We start from the raw sequence: 21,633 nt of genomic DNA, 5'->3' as shown, positions 1-21,633 counted from the left end.
TCTGTTTTTGTTTTTCCATTAAACAATATATCAATATACAGTACATTATAACAAGCGTTAACAAGTGTTTGTTTTTTATGTTGTGGGCACAGCTGCTGTCTGCAGATATTTAATGCTTGTCTTATATGTCTGTGTGTGCGTGTGCGTGTGTATTTTAATGGGTGATTTGTTACTTTGCAGACAAGCATTAACTCCTGTTGGTTTCTGGTGAATAATTAAATTACTGGTGACTAAAGGGAGTTCAAGGTGCTCGGCAGCAAAGAGGATAATCTGCATTTTATGGATGGATGTTTGTTATTATTTTGCTCGCGTGAGCCAGTAAACGTGACTCAAGAAAGGTTGGCTTGATTATGCTTCGATCAGCTGAGAGCAAAGTACACCAAATCTGACCCACATGTACGGTGAATCGAAGGTGGTTTCGGCAATTTGAGGCGAAACTACGCCGCCTATCGATGAATACTGGAACAGCGGGTATAGTGGACACATCTTGCGTAACTGTTAAAAAAAATCATCTCTCGTCCACACATACACACAGAAGATTGAATTTTTTTTAAAATAGACATTCTGTGAGTAAAGTTGAAAGCTGCACACACTTAAAATATTAACATTGCCAAAACATTTCAATATTGTGTTTTTAATGCGTACAATGAGAAGAGAACTGAAATGACTAAAGGGAAGCTTTTATTCGTCAATCTTATATGCTCAGTAGTTTGATAACAATGAATCAGCTAATGCGAAAATATTATTTTAAGTTTGAGGAACTTCGAATGAATATTCTTCAAAACGCTGGCAGTGTTTAATGTGTTAAGCTCGATCTGGCATGGCGATATATTTGTTGAGAGGAGTGGAGCGATCTTTGCGCTCACCCTGAAATGTATCGCCATCTTCTGGTTAAGTTGAGCAATTAGAATTGTTAGTGTTTTAGTAGAAAGACGTCACCGATGACGTTTCTGTGAAAGTTTGTGCTTCCAAAATGTCCTGCAGTCGTATTTCGACAATGTTTTCTCTTCTTCTGTTTCACATCCAGCCTGGCGTCAGTTTAGTCGCACCTCCTGTTGGTGCTGGATTTCAGTGGGAACACAGTCTATCCAGACTTCTCCTTCAGTCCTTCAATTGCTCTCCGTCGTTTCAGGTTAGTGAAGAGCAGTACGAAGTTAACAAGATATGTTGACACACAGACCATACAGAAGTCTCCCAGAACAAACGCTAGAATCGATGCCAGATAGAGGGAGCCGGCCACAGACACCCAGGAGGAGAAGACTAAAAACAGCGCAGCTTTTCTGGACAGAGACAGTCCTGCAATTAAGAGTAAGTACAGTTTATCAATGCGCATAAAATGTGTTCACAAACCTACTTAAAAAAAAAATACAATCACATCTATTTATATTTAAGAAAATATTAAACGCAGACTATCCACTTTGCATGGAAATAAGTATTTTGATTACATTGCAATTTGCAAAACAATGAAAAACTTACCAAGACACATCTGCAGAGTGTAAAAAATGATGCCAAGCACACTGTTGGGCTGGTTCAGAGGGCTATCTTTGTCAACAAAGTACTGGACTAGGCCAAAACCCCGTCCCCATCTGCAACAAGTTATATATTAAATTATGAGCACGAATGTGAACTAACTGCTATTGATTGTGTGGCCGTGGCAACACGTGGCAGTGATTGCAAACAGTTCTCTCAAATATTCAAAAATGTAAAATGATTAAATAGAAGTGAGTTTTCAAGAGGCGGTTCGAGGAATGAAAATCATACCTGGAGCTGAAAACCTTAGAGCAGCTCACAGACTCCCCCAGGTCGCACATCGCCCTGTAATCCGGGTTTCTCTCTCGGGATAGCTCGACGTGGAGCGCGTAAACAGACAAAAGTAATCCAAAAACACAGAGAAATATGCGCACTTTTCTCTCCCATGTGGGGATCGCCATGGCTGTTTCTGCTCAGATGGCCACTTTAGGACCAATCAAATGGAAAAGAGACGGTTTCCCTTCAGCTTGGACTATAAACACTTCCAGGCGACGTGTTAAAAGTAGGGTCCCGACTTTTGATTGGTCTGATGGATTTTGGTCGCCGTCTGTGATTGGACAGTCCAGTCCAGATGTTCCAGCAGCCAGAGGGGCGTCTACTCTGTTATTACTGTGGACTTCAAACTGTGTGCAATTACTATATACATCTGATGTATCACAAAATGATATACAGAAGATAATTCAACCCTTAATCAAAATTTATATCACAATTTAAGCAAATGTTGTTGTGTAACATTGTAAGTACCTCTGTTTAGGTGATAGTTAGGTGAGGTTTAATATTTTTTTTAATGTTTTGAGTAATTACTTCTAATGATACAAAGGCATTTAGGCAAAAGGGGTCTGAGAAATGGTCAGTATTTCGGTGACTGCGACTTAAATTTATCATACGTTCATAAATTTAACTCCAGGTGATGAGAGCCAAGTAAGACCCTCCTAAATTAATTTCTGGAAAACGGCGTCACCTCCCCCCAAAAGGGGAAAAACACACAGAGACCCTACTGTCTGCCCCGCTGTCCCGCCTTCCATGACGCTCTCTTCTGCCATTGGATCGTCTTAGAGACATGGCTGCACCTCATTGGCTCGCCACACGCCAATCAACTGTAACGCGGAAATGCACGAGGAAAGGACGTACAGAAACAAGCGATAGCCTTGATACTATGCGATTAAAACGTTAATCCTGGTGCAGTGGGTGGCTAACGAATTATCTAACACATACTGTAGATTTGAAATGCGTCATTATTCAGTGCGTTTGGCGAGTGAAAGTCTAGAAAAGTATGGTTTAATTGTTAACGGTTTCAGAAATCCCGAGTTTCAGGTAGACTACGCCCCTGCGTCAAAAGTGGGTAAGGCTATTTCTTCATCTTTTAATAGTTTATGGCCTTTTAAATCGACTGTCAGCTCAAACCTACATACTAATTAAAGTCAGATCTTCGGATTTACGTGTCCCAATTTTCCCCTTCTACTCCAAATCGAGGAGTTTTGGCTCGAGATCTACAGGTTTAGCTTTTTAAATTAAGGCCTAATATTTGACGTTATTGTGCCGCGATTGTCGATTTGGCATCATTTTCTATTTTCAGGGCACACATTTATGTTGCATATTGTTATCAAAAGGTTGCAAACCATTAGCCTCATCTGGTATTGCATATGTACAGGAGTATCATTTGTTTGTTGGAGGAATACACGTGTAGCTGTCGTCTCCGATTATTTGTCTTCAACTTTAATTACTGAGCCATAATTTAATTACTGAGCGCCAAATTTAAGTCACCGTTAAGACAAAAGAGCAACTGTTTACTGGCGTTCAACCAGCTTACTCTATTATTTAGAAACACATTAAAGCTGTTCAGTCAAACACAATCATGTTTATTTTACTTACTGTTGCTGATGGTGTAGAGATGCTCATACATACATGTAGAAAAAAAGCTGTAATATCATTGACTGACCCAGTATTGCTGTTACTTTTGATTCTTTGTAGAAACATGTCGACTAAGGAGGGCATTGAAGGTAAAAACGGCCACTCTGTGGCCATGTCATCTGTTGGAGGAGCTGAGGACCCAAACGGAGAAAAGCAGAACCATCGTGGCATTCAGGAAACAGAAGACTCCACCGACGCCAGCACAGCCGCTAAAAACTTGGCTCTACTTAAGGCACACTCTCTGGACGTCAAGTTCGACGTGGGAGAAGAGTACGACGTCATAGAAAAAATCGGAACGGGGGCTTATGGTGTTGTTTCATCTGCCAGGAGACGGGACAACGGTAGGACTGACAACAGTGTCAGAAGTGAACTCACTGTAGAACACTGTGACTTGAATGTGACGCTCCGTCCTGTGCTGCTGCCCTCTCTCACACTGTATTTACATTTCACACAGGTCAGAAGGTGGCAATAAAGAAGATCTCCAATGTTTTTGAAGTAGTGACAAATGCCAAACGCACACTGAGAGAGCTGAAAATTCTCAAGCACTTCAAACATGACAACATTATCGCCATCAAAGACATCCTACAGCCTAACCTTCCTCACTCTGCCTTCAAGTCTGTGTATGTACCCTGGTTCCAAATTAAAGTGTATTGAATAACAGAAACTTGCTTTTCTGAATAGAAATCTTTTTATGTGCTTTACATCTAGAAATTGACCAAAATATCCCACTGAGTTCATCTCAATTTTCTACCTTCCTGTCTGTGCAGATACGTGGTGCTGGACCTTATGGAGAGTGACTTGCATCAAATCATACATTCGGCACAGACACTCACCCCAGAGCACACCCGATACTTCCTGTACCAGCTCCTGCGTGGCCTTAAGTATGTGCATTCTGCCAATGTCATCCACCGTGACCTCAAACCATCCAACTTGTTGGTGAATGAAAACTGCGAACTAAAAATTGGTGATTTCGGCATGGCAAGGGGTCTGAGTTCACACCCCGAGGACTGCCACTCTTTTATGACCGAATATGTGGCGACTCGATGGTACCGCGCTCCCGAACTCCTGCTGTCCTTGAATCATTACAGCTTGGCCATTGACCTGTGGTCTGTGGGCTGTATCTTTGCAGAAATGTTGGGACGTAAGCAGCTTTTTCGTGGGAAGCACTACCTCCACCAGCTTCAGCTGATTCTTTCTGTGTTAGGGACTCCTCCCGAGATACTGATCGGCGGCATTACATCAGATAGAGTGCGCTCATATGTTCAGAATCTTCCGTCACGTGCTGCTGTGCCTTTGTCCAAACTGTACCCACAAGCTGAACAAGAGGCTCTGGACTTGTTGGCAGCCATGTTGCACTTTGACCCCCATGACAGAATCAGTGTCACACAGGCACTGGAGCATCCGTACCTGGCGAAGTACCATGACCCAGATGATGAACCAACTTGCGTACCAGCATTTGACTTTGAATTTGACAAACTTTCAATGAGCAAGGAACAAATTAAAGAGGCAATTCTGATTGAGATACAGGACTTTCATCAAAGTAAACAGACCTGTCGTCAAAAGCTCCAGTTCAGGCCTTTAAGGGAAAATGGCAGAACGGCAGCACAAGGTAATAACCAGTGCTCTGCTACTCCCTCAGGTGGTAATCTGAATAAGTCAACCCTGGTTCCAATGGCACAGCACCCTCAAGCAGCACAAGCAAAATCTTTGCAACAGCAAGCTCGCACACAAGCAGAAGGGAATCACTCATTTACAAATCACCTGCAAAACTTTAATAAACCTGCATCCGTTTTAGAAATACGACCACCTCACGTCGCCCATAATTTGTCGCTCCTCTCCAAGAGTGACCCAGTTGATGTAGACATGCCCAGTGCAAACTCGGAGAGTGGTCAGCCGGAGACGATAGATCTAACAACACCAGTGTCCAGTCATGACACACCATCAGATACAATGAGAGACACTGAGGCACAGGAACAGCTCACCAGCAGTCAGGCTCCTCTGACTCAACCCACCCAGAGCCAGGCCGTGACCCAGGCACCCATCTCCATTCCTACAAGGCCAGCACAAACCTTGACACCCCTTCCCACAACGGTGCCTTCTCTGTCTCTGTCTGCGGCACAGGCTCAGTCGCTGTCTAAGTCCCTATCACAGTCACTGTCAAAGAATGTCAGGCCTCCACCAGGTGCAGGAGAGGGACCCAGAAAAGAAGGCGCCATTTCAGAGGATACCAAAGCTGCCCTTAAAGCAGCCTTGCTGAAATCAGCTCTCAGAAATAAAGCCAGGGGTGGTGAGTTCACCTTTTTGACTTTATACTTCATTCCAATTCACATCTTTCTTTGGACCACCTTTATCTGAAAAAAAGATTTCTTCATTGCAGATGGGGGTTCCGCTGCTTTGGGCATCGACCCTGGTGCAGGTGTATTATCCTCCCTGTCTTCAGTTGCAGAGCATCGGAAGCCTGTCACAGCACAGGAGCGTCAAAGAGAAAGAGAGGAAAAGCGAAGAAAGAGGCAGGAACGTGCAAGGGAGCGGGAGAGGAAAATGAAAGAGAAGGAGAGAAGAGAGGGGGACTCGCTAGGCGGGGTTTTACTGAGTGACAATGACAAAAGCCTGTTGCAGCGTTGGACCATGATGATGGACAGATGTAATGACAAAGCCCAGATTCCTAATAAGGACGGAGGGAAGAATAAGGACTGTAATATGAACTCACTCCAGTGCGTAGCTAAAGGTGAAACCGCTCAAAGATTACCGAGTAGTAAAACAGAAAAAGTGCTGAGGAAGCTTCAGTCTCATCAGCAGTTCATCTCTGATGAGGCTGACAGAGCCAATGAGCCAAGTGTGTTTCATCCTACCAACACCCCGCAACCACCGCTACTTTTTTCTATGAGCCAGTCGAAGCCTCCAGCAGATATCGCTGTTGCTGTAAGCACAGGGATGGATATAATAAGCGGCACCAGCGGCTTCGGTAAGAACAACATGCTCAAACCTCACAGTGAGGGCAGTGGACATAGTGGTTTCGGCTGTTTGGGGAATTGGGGCGGGCAACCGCAGCAGTCACAGCCCAAAAGCAAACTACAGCCTGCGAGGACAAGCTTCCTTCAGCCCCAGCTCAAACCTCAAACCCAGCCCGACGCCCAGCCACAACTAATTCCCTTGGAGGCTTTTTCGACCAAAGCTCTGACACAAACCACAATAGAAAAAAATGCAACCGCAGACATTGGTGGGCAGAATAACCTCAGCTCGCAGCAGAACCCCTCCGCTGCGAGCACGGGGCCGATGGAGAAGCTCTGTTCCTCTGTGGAAGAGAAATCCGGACCACGGGCCACAAATCCTCTCACTGGGGCTTTGGGTGTGCCATCACAGCCTCAACCCAGTTTAGGATTCACAGATACTGGCCAGCAAGGGCCCACCATGGCCCCCGACATCCATACAGTTACACTGCAGCTGTCAAAGTCACAGGTGTGCCTCAGCTTTATCTGCTCTCAAACGTTTGAGGTTATTTGTCAACAGTATCATCAATTACAGTTAAACCACATTATATAATCGGTGTCTTGCTTTAAAAGGTGACTGAACCAATATTTCATCCTTTTGTCCCATCAGGTAGAGGATGTTTTGCCCCCCGTGTTCTCAGTTACACCTAAAGGCAGTGGGGCGGGCTACGGCGTGGGCTTTGACCTTGATGACCTTCTTAACCAGTCGCTCACAGATCTGCAACACTATGACCGAGACAGGTGACTTTAAAGGGCATCTCTGAGATTGTGTAACCTGAATAAGACCATACAATGTGTTTTTTTTATTTTTTATTTCTCCCAGTAGAAAAAAAGAGGCAATTATTCATCAAAAAGTCAATATTTTATTTAACAGACAATTGTAACAGATATAGTGATGTAACAGTATAGTAATTAATGTGTGGTGTTCAGCAGATCAGGAACTAGTATTTTCTCTGCAATCATTGTGTTGTATTCACCCACATAATTAGGTGCATTATATCAGTTCATTTTGTTCTAAAAAAGGAGGGTATGAATTAATAGTTATGCATTAAATTAAGGTCAGCAGCAGCACATACATTCCTTCTCCTACACTACTCCATTACTCAATTTCCCCACGGGGATGAATAAAGTTCATCTTAATCTTATTTATAGATCTCTTTTAAAGTAAGATGTAATCTCGATGTCAAATCAATCAGACCTGCAAGTGATTTTCCCAAACTCCGATAAGCTTCAGACATATGTTTTGTCAAAGGGCATTCACTAAGACATTTTTCTATCTTTTGCTTCAGTTTTGACTCGGCCCCCCTCTCAGCATCACTCTTATCAGACTGGAATGAGGTTCATCGCATGACTCCAGCTGATCTGGAATCTCTGCAGCAGGAATTGCAGCTGGGTTCTCCCATGATCCTCTCTGATTCCATCCCTTCCGATGCCTGACTTTCAACCCCGTGGACCTTTTTTAGACAAAGCTTTTGTTTTAGGCATGAAAATCAGCAGTAAAACACGGTTGTCTTAAATCCGATGCCAGCTTTGTTATGGTCTCGTCTTCATGACAGTCTTTTTTACGATGGAAACAGGCTCCATTGTCTTTATAATAAAGAATCAATCACCAGCCATCTCTGTGTAATCAAAATTGCTGTGAAACATGAGACTAACAGGAACTGCCGCAGTACTGACACTAGTGGCTGTAAAAGAATACGGTAACAGAAATCAAGGGAAACTGGAGATCCAGTAAAATATTTCCAGACCAAGTTTAACTCAGTGCTGACCTGATTTTAAGAAATTAACAATTCATTTCAAATACAGAACATATCATTTATTTAGTTGACAATTTTGATTTAAAATCCAAAACCCAACCTACTTACTTTGATTATAAAATCACAGGGCAGAGTTTTGGCTATAAAAATGTTTTTTTTGGGGTTTTTTTGTTTTACATTTCATATTTAAGGCTTCATGTGCACATAAGGTACATTTTTCTATTACAAGTGAGCCCCTCCTTCATTTGGTTTAGTTGCTGGTCCCATCAGACAGCCCATTTTCTAGGATACTTATCTCTGAAGTAGGATGAGGAACAATGACAGACAGCCGACCAACAATGCATTTCTCCCACACCAGTTCTGATTCGCTTGGCCATACAGCCTGAGCTCCGGTACCATGTTGGTGAGGAAGCCTGTGAAGGTGGTCAGTCTGGCGTACACGCCTGGTTTGTTCCTGTGAGCGCAACCTTCTCCAAAGCTCACCACTCCAGCTTGAACCCAGGTCCCGTTCACCATCTGGCAGACGAGGGGTCCTCCTGAATCTCCCTAAACACACCACAGAAGCAGGCAGAGTGGCTCAGTTTTCAGCAGCAGGTTTTAAAGTGCTCAATAAGTGCTGCAAGCTACATGAGGAACTTAATGTGTCTTTCTTCTGTCCACCTAAGCGAGTGTGCTTTTGTGAGTCTGCACAGACAGTTGAATCAACAGCACCTGGCAGGAGTCTTTGCCGCCCTCCTGGTATCCTGCGCAGATCATGTCATACAGGATGTCCACCTTATCTTTCGGGTCCAGCGAGTACATCTCCTGACATGAACTTTGGGAGATGATTGGCACCTGCACTTCCTGCAGCGTTCCCAATCCTTGCAGCGGCACTAAATATGACACCACATATGCAGAAATGCCATTTGTAATCTATAAGCTTCAATTTACAGAGGATTGTTGCATTTCATGTCATTTTAAATAGTCTCATCTTTCAATCTTCTACTATGTTTTCTGTACATTTGTACAAAATGTTATTTTATATTACAAAATTAAAGCCCAGTTCCACAGCTTCTGTACTAAAAACAACACATCTATAATGGATAAGATAATGGATTGTTACTAAACAGTTTAATTTTATTTTATTTTTTTAAAGAAGGTGATACCAGTAAAGTAAAACCAGGATGATTCATTTGAAACCCTAAACGCTGGTTATATCACAGCTCAATAGTAAAAACCCACACAGAAGCCAATCATAATGACAATATGGAGTTTTGGACACACTCCAAGAGTTTCAACAATGATCTTCTTAGCCTGTTCATGGGTTAAGAGCATGTCAACAGGTGCACAGTGTTGCAGGTTTATCAAACAGTCAGCAATCTGCCATCTGAACGTGCTAGCATGTAGTGTCTTCCCATTGTGGTGCATCACTGCACATGCATCTAAAAAACAGTAATAAAAAACATTTTTCTTTGTGGGTAATTTAATCCCAGGCCAGGAGAGGGTGACACCACCATTTACTGTATAAAAACACTAATTAATGCACCGTGTTTATTAAATTAGATTAACAGATTAAAATGAATGGTAAAAACACCTACCGTCATCCCGGATGTTCCCCCAGCCGGTGACATAGCACTGCATGCCACTTGGAAACAAGGTGCCAGAGGACGGAAGGCAGATGGGACTGGCATAATCTGACCAGGTTATCGGGGTGGACAGCTCCACCAAGGCTACATCCTGTCCACTGTGAGGTTCCACATAACCTGACGGTACTATGACCTGCCTCACTCGATGTGATGAATCATGAAAGTTGAAGCCATTGAGCTGGTGCCGACCAACGTAGATGATGTAAGAGCTCACATCAGAGGGACTGGAAGAAGAGAAATGGTCAGGAAATTTACAACCATGCATTTCAAAGTGTCAGTAGCTATTGAAATGGCTTAAAAAAAGAGGTAATGAAAGCAACAATTGATGCAAAAATTAACCTCGTAACAGCTTCAGATGGACAAAAGTGTCACCAGATCAAGTATAACACTGACAGCAGAAAGGAGATACAGTCAAGCTTACGTAAATATAAAATAGGTCACATTCTGCTTAAAAAGTCCCCTTTCCTCAAGGGCTTTACCGAAACCACAAGAAATCCACCATAATAACTATTGCAGCACACAGAACAGCAGAGTGTGTGTGGACGTGTGCGTGTGTGTGCGCTTGTGTCAGAACTCAGAATTCACCTGCTGATTTTTCTGTCATTTGTTTTCTTACTTGGGGAAACAGTGAGCAGCTGATAGGATCCACTTCTCGGAGATGATGGAGCCTCCACAGATATGACCATTACTGGATGTCTGGAGGCCGAGGGGACAAAAGGGAGTGAGTCAAACCTGCATCGCCAGCAAAAGGCCGCTCTCAGCAGGTCAAGTTGGGGGGAAAAATAAGGCTAAAACTAAACCACACCGCTCCACTTTAGTGAAAAATAATCTTGGAGTTGTGCTGTTCAGAGGCACTCACCTGGACGTCCACCTGCCATGGCCAATGTCCCTCCGCAGCGTCTGCCCCACCCACGATCCTGTTCTCCAGCAACGGTGGTCGGCCGCAATCTTTCCCGTTAACCATGATACCTACAGAAGAGTGCACGCCTGTTTTTCAAACTTACAAAGACATCAACTCGAAAGGACTTGGTGTTTTCACTTCAAATAACAATGCACAGGTGTTACCGCACAGGTGCACCAGGAACAAACGTGGCGAAAATGGAAGGAGGGGGATAGGGGTGCACGACGGAGATTAGGTTACTCACCCGAAACGAACAATAAAATGGCTGGAAACAGGACTTTAAACGACATTTTCTTGTTCTAAGAGTTGATTGGAGTTCCTGCGAAACGTGAAACACGAAAAACAAGATTTTTCCCCGAATCGTTAAATCCACCTTTTTTCCTTCCCAGGTGAATAGCAGCGTTGTAATTTTTTTCTTTTTAAATCTATTTATTTATTTATTTTAAGTCGCCTCTGTTTTTTCAACGTCGAACGTTGTCTTCCTTTTATCCGAGTTTAACCTTAAAAAAGCAACAAATTCACCGAAAACGGTTCGGCCTGGAACAACCGAATACCTGTCTTTTCTGGCTACACCCAATTAAACTTTCCGCCCCGCCTTCTTACGCCGTCTCAGCCAATTGTTGAAGAGATTTAACAGCGGACCAATCAGATCCACCGTATTATATTTGACTGGATCGAGGCTAAATAGTCAGGTTCTCCAGCACGGTGCAGGCTATTTCAGCATCTTCAGTTTCGGCTTCACTTTCCTAAAGCTAAATAAACCACATCTCATAATGCACTCCTACTGGAAGAGAGTCACTCCAGCCAATTTCCGAGGAATGTTTATGGAGGCTTTCAGTGATCTTTCAATGACTGTGCGAGGCTGTTATTCTGCTGCTTCTTTTCTTTAATGCAATTCAATTTTTTTTCTCGTCTTGCTTCTCTTGGCCTTTTGACCTTGGCTACTTGCCCATAGCAATGCCCTCTGTGGGATAAGTTAGATGCTGCTCCACAACAGTATTTCACCCCAGTATAAACTCACAGTAACAGTTCATGAACCAGAATTTGAAAGCAATCTGTCTTTGGATTTCTATCTGGACCTCTGCTTGACCTTCTGACCTTTCCCCCCCCCCCCCCCCCTCCTTCTATAAATGCTGGATTACCACAAAATCTATGGGAAAAAGGGGAAAATGACAATACTAAATTTGTATTAAATATTAAGTGGAGCATGGTGAAAATGTCTGCTTTCTGCATGACTACATTGTGCTTGTTGTAACAAATATGAAGCACAAGTGGCTGTAGAAAAACTTGTAAAACCGGTGGATTAGGGTTGGGATGAGGAGAGCATGGATAATGTGTTGATTGCAGATCTTGACTTCTTATTGGAAGGTAATTGAACAGTCAGCTGTAGTGGTCAAAGATTAAATTGTTCTCAGTTTATTAAATGCGTGTCACTGTCAAAAAGGTGTGTTTTAATGTTTTTAGTTGTGTTGTGAAGATCATCCTTGACTTGTTTAAGGGTGTTTAGTGTGCCACACATTTTAAATGTATTTATTCACTTCCTTTTTTATGTGACACCAAATGATTATTTCCTCTGTCTACAAAGCTGTTTCTCTCTTCCCTTCTCTCTTTTCCTCTCCTCCCTCCCTCCCTCCCTGCGTCTCTCCCACCCTCCCTGCCCCAGGCACTGTGTCTAGTTTCACAGAGCAATTGAAGGTGACAGGGACAGAGAGAGAGGGAGGGAGGGACAGAGGGAGGACACATCACGGTATCGCCTGGGGCTACACAACAGCAGAGGAAGAGCGAGAGATGGAGGGACAAAGATAAAGAGATGAAAGACTTGTGAAAAGAACTCACAGGGAATTCCATAAACAGGTAACAGGAAAGTCACACACATACCCTCCAAACACACGCACCTAAAATGGCCAGCTGATAATCACTTTTTAAAAACCTCCTAACTGTGTCTTATAGTGTGTGCACCCCCTTATCTCCACTCACCTCAGTCATAATATATGAAGGCATTACAGGGCCCACCCAGGAAGGGCAATTATAATGCACTCCCATTTGTTTGTATTTTAAAGATTTGATGAATATTTGTGGTGGCATTGTAACCATGGCGATTGCCTCCACCGCCATCACCCCCCCACTCGACTTTTCTCCCCTTCCAGCTCCGTCCACCTCCCCTTCCCCATCCCCCCTTTAGCGATGAAAAAGCAAGGGATGGTGAGAGAGGGAGGGAGAGGGAGAGAGGTGACAGGACTGAACTAACAAGATGCACTAAAAAAATTTCATGTCCTGGAGCTATGAATCTTTGCAGCAAAGCATGCAGCCATCTCCCCCCCCCCACCCTCCCCCGCCCCTACCTCCCCCTCTCTGTCACGCATGCATACACGAACATTGTTACACTCAGCAGCACACAGTGATCACATAGGTTAAGCCCCACTACAACAACTGGAACACAATGAAAGACAGGCACGGCTTCCTGTTAAAGGCAAAACAAAAGGGTGTGATGGGAGATTAAGGCAGTGTGTTTATGGCCACTTCACCATCAGTCAAAGTTTGCTGCTTAACTTTCCTTCACACACATCATTTCCTCTGATGGATAATTTCATCAATTTTAGAAAAAAAAAAGTATTTTGAAGCTCAAAATCTTCACTTTGATACTTTACAAAGCACAAGTACTAATGCCAAGAAAATACAAATAAATGAAACTGAAATAAAACACAGTATAGAGTATGCTATGACATTTATTTTGTTTGCACTTATATTTACATATTACTTGTTATTTTTATTTATTTGTTAATTTACTCTCTTTGTCTACTCGACAAATATAGGTAATAATATTAATATAATGATCTTTTAACATGTAAAACATTATAATATTTCAACGTGCCAACATTAATCCTTTTCAAAGTTTTATTGCCGATTAGGTGATTTTGTTAATGTAAATAAACCAGTTGTATTATTACTGGAGTAAAGGCAGTGTGTGTCTGAGTGTTTCCTTCACGGTCGATCTTACTTTTTTACCTTTGAACTTGTCAGGTCCTTTTCTTTCTCCAAGGTACGTCTTAGAGGCAAGCAACAGAGGAAGAGGAGGGCAAAGAGAGAGAGAGCGAGAGAGCAATGGGGGCAGCAGAGAAAGAATAGCATAGTATGAAAGAGAGAGGGAGCGACAGAGAGAAAGGGAGCGCAAAGTCTTGTCAACCGGAAATAAAACAAGCTGGCACCCTCCCCATCCCTAAGCCCCTGCACCCACCCCAAAGTCACATACTTCCTCTTCACTCTCTTTATCTCTCACTTCTGCTTCCATCTTCCATCTCTTGCCACTTCCTTCCCTTTCCACAGAAAAAAGAAATATATTTAACTCTGTTTTCACTCTTTTTTCTCGCCTTCTTTCCAACATAAGTACCATCATACCAGCATCATCCCTTCCTCCTCACTGCTGACCGCTTCCCTGCATCATCCCTGCCTCTTCTTGGTCATCTCTTAACCGGCTAGGGTTAGGGCGTGTGCGTGTGCGTGTGTGTGGCTGTGTGTTTGTGTGTGTGTGTGTGTGTGTGTGTGGGGGGGGGGGTTAACACCGACTGTCTGTCTTTATTGTCGGTGGAACAATAAAGACAGAGAACAACACAGGTGTTCTTAGGAGAGCTGTTGAACAATTTTATTAAAGGACCCTCTATAAAACAAGCCAAATATCATCCTATACACTCAGTGATGAGATGATTAAAAGCAACTCAAACATTTAGTAAAACAATCCATTACCTGAAGGAACATTACTTGGTGACCGTGTTTATATTCAGGCCTTAAATCAAAGGAGGACAATGATGCCTTTTCTGCTCATCAAAATAATGATGAGAATGAATCATAATAATTAACACATAAACATTTATCTAATTAGTGATTAAATATCCAATGAAAACATATTGCCAGAAAATGAGTGAGCACATTCAGCAGACCAAAATATTTATTTGCAATGTCTTACATGGAACGTTTTTGATCATTTAATTTATGTAATTCACTTTAAATCAGTCATGTAATTAATCTATATTTTTACAACAGATTTAAAATGCCTTTTGAAAAAAATAAAAATTATAGTCATTATTTTCCAGTAACTATTTGTAATTTTTCAACAAATTGTATTCAATTCTAAAATACAATTGGAATAGTTGTAAAATATTTTTTTATTTAACTATACTTATATACTTGTACACTATCTTTACTGATCATGGTTATCTATCTATCTATCTATCTATCTATCTATCTATCTATCTATCTATCTATCTATCTATGCTATGCTATGCTATGCTATGCTATGCTATGCTATGCTATGCTATGCTATGCTATGCTATGCTATATATAGATAGCAGTATTATAACACTATTCTAGAATAATTACAAGATGCTCAAAGTTTTAAGTCGTAACTTCCAGGTAGCAAAACAGAAATCAAGAGAATTGTTTTAATCCTTTGATAATGTCAACTTATTGTACATGTATGTATAAAATTGATTCACCTGCCAGCCTACAACACCCAATATTGATGTGTAATTTATGGCTAAAATTGAGTTCCATCATCTATTTATCATCTACTATCCCTCCATTATCTGTGCTTTACGGTCTACTCTCTCGGCCTCCCCTCCTCCTCTCGTTGGCATTAAGTTCAAACTTGACACTGATGTTGACTCACTTTGTCACCCCTCGGTGGCTCCTCTCTCTCTCTCTCTTTCCCTCTCTCTCTCTCCCTCTCTCTCTCCATCGCTTGGAGGACAAGAGTGCCCGCAGACGCATTTCTCTCCAGAGCCCCCCTTTTCCTCTCCCACTCTCTTTCACCCTGTCTAACTCTCTCCATCTCCTCTGCTACTCTCCTTTACGCACACACAGTATTGTCAACAAAGCTGGCGACAGGAGGTGTGGGGGAAATAAGAAAATAGATGTTCAGAGCAGAGGCAGAGTAAACGCATCCAGAGTAGGTAAGTTTGAAAAATTTCCTTTTTGCTGTGTGATAGTGTGTGAAACAATATGATTCACATATATGAAAGGTTAATTATATTCCAATCTGTGGAAGTTTGACCTTTGACATTAAGCTGCTACCGTAGTTTATAACATTTGCCTCTGGACCTACATACCTCTGCGTCCTTTTTTGGCTTTCTATAGAACATTTTTCCTCTACTGTTCCTCTAAAAATAGTGAATAACATGAGACGTGCAAACATGAATCCACACATGTGCAGCTGTTCGTGATGATAGCTAAAAATTGCATATTCATGTTTCTAAATTTTATTTTATATATATATAGTTGTAGTAATAGTTATATAGCTAAGTATAGTCTTTAGCGTGCAGTGTCCATTTCGTGCTTACGTGTGTGCTTGCATGCTGGTGCTTAATTAAGAGAGATAGAGCTAAAAGCAAGTAGCTTAACTATGGTTGCAAGAGTGGCTTCTAATGTACTCTGACTCCCAATGGTATACGAGAATACCAATGTATAACACACACGCGTTGCGACAGCAGGCATGTAACTAACTCCATTTCTGTCTGTCATTGTGAGGCTAATTCCCCACAATGCCAACCATGTGTGAACTCATGCGATATGAATCCCTCCTTTTTCCCTTCACGCACACTTCCCCAACTCACCCACCCACCCTCTAGGAGGACGCCGTGGACGATAGAAGGAGAGGTGCGGAGCCAAGGGTGGCAGTAATCAGGAGTAGACACGCACAGGACGGGACTCCTTCATGGTGGTTTGGACACTCGTAGTATGTATGAGAAATTAACCATGCTGAACCTGCAGAGCGGCGCAAACTGGAGTGGACACAACAACTGGTACCATGACCCTACGGGGGTCCAGACGCAACACAATGCCGGTGAGTCTACACAACACAGCCCCACTTCCCTGTAGCATCAGCTTCCTGTTTGTTCAAAGCCTCCAATCCATCTCTAATCTTATCTTCCTCTCTGTCAGTGTCTGAGGGCTGTCTGCTGGACACTGAGGGCAGCATGGGGGGCGAGGCACGGGGCACAGGGACAGGCCAAGTGGGAGGGGTCCCCGTGGAGAGGGATGATGCTGAGGAGTCTCAGCTGAGGCTGCAGCTCAAGAGGAAGCTGCAGAGGAACAGGACGAGCTTCACGCAGGAGCAGATCGAGGCTCTGGAGAAAGGTCAGGCCATGCGAGCTCGCACGCACGCACGGCGCTCTCTAAGCTTCCCAACCAATCGGCAGCCATCACGGCACTACACAGGGCAAAGCATGTCATGACGCAGCCACTATTCCCCCTGCCAACACCTTTATTATTGGATTATTGTCTTTTAAAGTATTTATCACAAACATATATTTTACATCGAGTGTTTTGCATTGGCTCAATTTCTGCACCACAGAGCAGAGACTGCCAGCGCTGATTCACTTCCAGATGCAAATGATGCTGGGTCTTATCTCTATTAATATTCCGAATCTCTTCCAGAGGGCCCGTGGCTGCATGTAAGAGCAGAGTTTTCTTGATAACGCATCATTACTTTGGCTGTAGTGTGCAGTGAGATCTGGCCCTCGGAGGGCTGATATCTGCTGCGAGGGATCACAAAGCCACCCTTGACTGGATATGGCTGCAGCGGGCCCTTAAGCTAAATAAGGACGCGGTGTCCACTGTGCAGCCGAGTGGAAACTTATGAGTGTGGTCACTGTGCAAATGACGTTAATGAGGTACACTGACCTCAGTGCACGGCCAAGGCACAATAACAATCATGTGTCAGCACTCACGCCAATTATAACGCAGCAAATCAGAACAATTTGTAAGACGGTCTCAATTCATAGGGTTGTGCAAAATGATTGACTTAAACAAGTGTCACCTGGTTAAAATGTAGTCTTTAACGAGAAGCTCTAATTTGATGCTAAATGCAGTCATTCTTTATCCAATTCAAAGTGGTGTGGTGTGTCGACATTCTGCCATCCCTCTGCTGCCAAGTTACCGATAAGATGAACAACTTGGAGGAGAGATAAAGCTATGAAGATGTTGTCAATGACTAATCTCAACGTTTGGAGTTCAGGAAGAGTCAGTTAGATGGTGAGGCATCTTAGAGCCATATTCCTGTTGTGGCTTGTCAAGAACAAAAACATCAGCAGTTTGTCCGGTTTGGAACAGCCACTCCAGCTGTCTGAGAACTGATACAACCAAAGTCTCGCTGTGGTCAGGAATGATCGCCCCTCCTAGCTCTCAATCTGTTATATATTGCAGGTCTGTAAACCACATATGAAATGCTGATTACTTATAAAAAGGTGGCGATTATACAGACCATATGGGATAAAAGTGAAAGTATCTTGTTCTTTTCCTTTAGAATATTGCTGACTAAAACTAGCCAGCATTTCCACTTGAGTCCTTCCTCTTGAACTTTCTGCGTGTTCCATAATGGTAAATAATTCATATAAAGTGCAACAGATAAATATTTCAAATATGGTTGTAAGGATACATCTCATCTTGCTGGATTTGTGGGTCTCGTGGTGAGATAATTAGTGATGCCGTTGGTGATCGGCCAAGTCCAGATGTGCAGGGTGATCATGTGTCAAAAATACCCTGATAATTAATAAATGATCATTTTCTTATTCATTTGGGTTTCTTGTTTTTTTGGTGACTTTTCACATGAAGGTACAGCTGCGAAAGCAGAACATGTTAACACTAGCCAGCCAGCTCCTGTCGGCCTGTCAGCCCTGATTAAGACTGGCACTGTGGATTTGACATTAGTTAATATCTTCCACAGAGTTCGAACGGACACATTACCCAGATGTCTTTGCGAGGGAGAGACTGGCAAACAAGATTGATTTACCAGAAGCCAGGATACAGGTAAGAAAGTCCCTTAACTTGACCTCGACCGGTCCAACGCAGCCTCATGATGATGATGGACGAGGCGCTTTGATTGACAGGTGTGGTTCTCAAACCGAAGAGCCAAGTGGAGGAGGGAGGAGAAGCTGCGTAACCAAAGGAGGTCAGGGGGTGTGACTTCCTGTTCGCAGAGCCAAGCCCCTCTAACCACCTCCTTTAACACCTCAGTCTATCATCAGCAGCACGGCAGCAGCTCAGGTAAACACGAAAATTCTGGCGTCTAATGAAATATATTTGAAACACTTTGAAGATAAATCTGGATTAGTCCTTCATTTCCACAGTAAAATGTGCACAGTAAGTGTGTGTAAATGTGCGTGCTGCTGACTCTCTGACCATGTGCACCTGTCTGCAGGGCCCATGTTGAGTCAGGCTGAGTCGGCCCTGCCCAGCTACAGCTCCCTGTCGGTTTTCTCATCTGGAGTCCAGGTTGAATATTCATCACTCATATAAACACATCTTAATCAACAATCACAGAACCAGAAGTGTTCTGATGACGTTTGTGTCATAATGATGATAATGTTCAGGCAGGCTGCTGGTTTCAGTGGCAGAGGCTTTATTTCCATTCATTTTACTTTATTTTTTTGGATAAAAGGAATGCATTTGACACATTACTGACCATTTTTTTCTGGGACAGCACAGACCATACAAATGACATCAATCCCACCATATTTTCCATCTGGCAATGCACATATATCCTGTTTTTAATGCTAATAATTGCTTGTTTTTCTTTGTGAAATGCATTTTAAACACAAAAAATGCACAAGAGAAATAAGAGTAGCAAATAGAGGTCACAAAGAAAGCTTTTTTTTTTTTTCTCTTTTTACTATTTTTATACTTAATAAAGAGTGCCTTTTGTTTGTCGTTACTACAGCGCCCTCTTGTGTTTGAGCTGAAACCCTGCTTCTTCTCCACTGTATTCGTCTCGGGGGTTTAATTTTATAGTCTCATTTAAAACGTATGACTTTTCTCTCCTCATTTCTTCCCACTTGTGCTCACTTTTAGTCGATTCCTCCCCAGTCGGCCTCCTCCTACTCCTGCATGTTACCTCCATCCCCATCTGCCCCACGCAGCTTTGACTCATCAGCGTACTCCTCTCCCCATCTTCAGACTCCGTCCTCTGCCAGCTCCAACACTGGTAAGTGTGTTTGTCATCCTAGTAAATATAAGAATGTGCGACTGCTGACTAATTGCTGTAAAAACGGTTTCTGCCTCTGTCTAACGCACAGGGCTCATATCCCCTGGTGTGTCAGTGCCGGTCCAGGTTCCAGGAACTGAGCAGCAGGGCATGAATCACAACCTGGGTCAGTACTGGGCCAGATTACAGTGAGCGACAGACAATCTATGTCCTGTGGCAACAGAGACAATGAAGAAGAAAGGGGGTAAACAGGTTATATCTTTAAAAAAAAAATACAACAAGGGGGAAGCACAGGTATTGAGTAAGCACAGAATTATAGAGGGGGCCCAGTGAGCCACAGAGCCCTAAATGCATTACATGTTTACAAATTCTGCTTTGGTCACACTTGACATACTCTGGTCTTACTGGTATTTACTTAGTACCATCAGGATCTGCTTTTTAAAGGTTTTTATAGGTCTAAAGGGAGTTAGATTAGAATACATGAAGCAATACTGTTTTTATTTATTTGTGAATTAATGGACCTTTAAAATTTTTCCAACATAGTGACACAAGGTGTGACACTAATAGCTTTAATATTAAATATTTATATTAATATTTAATATTTTAAAAAGAAAGACAAGAAAGAAAATACCAGCGAGTGTGACTTTAAACAAATGTTGGTGTAGAAATGATGAATTATAAATAGTTAATGTGAAGATGAGCCTTCTCGATAGTCTGATTCATTTAATGATAATAAACCTTTCCAGCTGAACCATATGGTTAAGTCCCAACAGAAAAGCTGCACATTGATGGTGTCGGGATCAGTTTCTAATAATCCTGAAATGCTTAATACTATTCAGAAGTACTAAATAAATACCAGCAGATGTCTGTATTATGAAGTGTAACCACAGGTTATTGGTACTTGACATTTTGATAGCTGTATAAGGCCACTGTGGAGATTCTCGAAATCCTTATCGCCATCACTTTTACTGAAACAATGAAAAACCCCTTATTTACCCTGCCAGCAATGTTACACTGAAACCAATATCACGTATTTTTGTACAGACCTGTGTGATGAAGATAACTGTGGAATATTGTCAGATATTACTGGAGGAAGGAATGTAACATGTTGTGGACTTAAATCATGCTCAAAGCACAAGTATTTTTATTATCCAAGCGTCAAACCCAAAATTCCATCAGTTAGTATCAGAGGAGACTTAGACTGGATGGAAATCCTTCACTGACAATCAATCATCGCCACTTCATCGTCTCATCAAGACCACAAATGCAGACATTTTCGTCGTGAAACTGACAATCAGAGTTAGAGACGGAGGTGATTAAAAACTGTGAAATTCCTATGAAACTGTGAATTTGACAGAAAGGACCAAAAACAGGGAAGACAATCAGCTCCAGAACAGCCACTGCACCTGGCGGAGTCGTGACTTCTGCACTTTCCTCTTACGACAGATTTTGTTGATGCAACTGAGTTGAAACTCATATGAAACCCTTCTGCTCTTATTTATCTGTCTTTTCACTCATTCACAGGAGTCTGCTGTATTGTTTCTGTTGGTGTCATGTGTTGTGTTAGTACTGTATAGCTACCAAGAGTCAACCCTTTTTGTGAAGGCCTTGGATCCCTTTAATTATAATAAAACTGGGTGTAATCAATATCAAATCTGGTGTTTTTGTCTTATTTGTTTGTTTTTAATATTGTGGGCATGTAAATGTGTTACAAGACGGTAACAAGGTCTACTATTGTTTCTGAAAGAAAAATCTTTACAGTGATGCTCACACTTAATTATTTAAAGCTGTAAAATCAATATTTTGAAAGACATTTATCAAATGGATACCAAATATAAGAGTCCAGCTGGATGTGGCCAATTCCTTATTATGGCATACAGCAATAATGCTATGTTTTTGTTTTTTATTTTTTTTATTTTTCACTTTGCAGAGTGAGGGTCACACA

General features: G+C 42.4%; 4 protein-coding genes across 10 annotated transcripts; 2 read left to right on the top strand and 2 right to left on the bottom strand.

Moving 5' to 3' along the window:
- Positions 1-1,084: 1,084 nt before the first annotated feature.
- On the bottom strand, positions 1,085-1,939 carry vkorc1 (vitamin K epoxide reductase complex, subunit 1). The gene is made up of 3 exons (NM_001032666.1): positions 1,762-1,939; positions 1,477-1,586; positions 1,085-1,296 (listed from the first exon to the last, which is right to left on the bottom strand). The coding sequence occupies exons 1-3, from the start codon at positions 1,929-1,931 to the stop codon at positions 1,085-1,087; spliced, it is 492 nt and encodes a 163-aa protein (NP_001027838.1). The 5' UTR covers positions 1,932-1,939.
- On the top strand, positions 1,171-8,045 carry mapk7 (mitogen-activated protein kinase 7). 4 transcript variants are annotated; one of them, XM_011602792.2, is made up of 7 exons: positions 1,171-1,308; positions 3,502-3,782; positions 3,896-4,061; positions 4,209-5,728; positions 5,819-6,900; positions 7,042-7,172; positions 7,721-8,045. In XM_011602792.2, exons 2-7 carry the CDS (start codon positions 3,506-3,508, stop codon positions 7,866-7,868), a joined length of 3,324 nt encoding a protein of 1,107 aa, XP_011601094.1. In that variant the 5' UTR covers positions 1,171-1,308; positions 3,502-3,505; the 3' UTR covers positions 7,869-8,045. The 4 variants fall into 4 exon arrangements, with proteins under 4 accessions (XP_011601094.1, XP_011601091.1, XP_011601085.1 ...); XM_011602789.2 differs by lacking the exon at positions 1,171-1,308 and adding an exon at positions 2,281-2,868; XM_011602783.2 differs by lacking the exon at positions 1,171-1,308 and adding an exon at positions 2,282-2,872.
- On the bottom strand, positions 7,275-13,739 carry LOC101071414 (serine protease 27). 2 transcript variants are annotated; one of them, XM_029837696.1, is made up of 7 exons: positions 13,721-13,739; positions 10,959-11,033; positions 10,673-10,782; positions 10,430-10,509; positions 9,766-10,037; positions 8,900-9,060; positions 7,275-8,734 (listed from the first exon to the last, which is right to left on the bottom strand). In XM_029837696.1, exons 2-7 carry the CDS (start codon positions 11,002-11,004, stop codon positions 8,480-8,482), a joined length of 924 nt encoding a protein of 307 aa, XP_029693556.1. In that variant the 5' UTR covers positions 11,005-11,033; positions 13,721-13,739; the 3' UTR covers positions 7,275-8,479. The 2 variants fall into 2 exon arrangements, with proteins under 2 accessions (XP_029693556.1, XP_011601076.1); XM_011602774.2 differs by lacking the exon at positions 13,721-13,739 and adding an exon at positions 11,269-11,319.
- Positions 13,740-15,463: 1,724 nt separating this feature from the next.
- Positions 15,464-21,333, top strand: pax10 (paired box 10). Of its 3 annotated transcripts, none has more exons than XM_029825235.1 (9): positions 15,464-15,656; positions 16,336-16,550; positions 16,649-16,843; positions 18,432-18,514; positions 18,595-18,751; positions 18,906-18,979; positions 19,556-19,688; positions 19,780-19,854; positions 21,046-21,333. In XM_029825235.1, the coding sequence occupies exons 2-9, from the start codon at positions 16,445-16,447 to the stop codon at positions 21,156-21,158; spliced, it is 936 nt and encodes a 311-aa protein (XP_029681095.1). In that variant the 5' UTR covers positions 15,464-15,656; positions 16,336-16,444; the 3' UTR covers positions 21,159-21,333. The 3 variants fall into 3 exon arrangements, with proteins under 3 accessions (XP_029681095.1, XP_011601057.2, XP_029681102.1); XM_011602755.2 differs by having other exon boundaries at positions 15,464-15,660; XM_029825242.1 differs by having other exon boundaries at positions 15,464-15,660; positions 19,780-21,333.
- Positions 21,334-21,633: the final 300 nt, after the last annotated feature.

This window comes from Takifugu rubripes, chromosome 1 (assembly GCF_901000725.2).
Source record: "Takifugu rubripes chromosome 1, fTakRub1.2, whole genome shotgun sequence".
NCBI lineage: Eukaryota > Metazoa > Chordata > Actinopteri > Tetraodontiformes > Tetraodontidae > Takifugu > Takifugu rubripes.
Note: the sequence above shows the minus strand (reverse complement) of the source record. Positions and strands in the feature narration are given on the sequence as shown.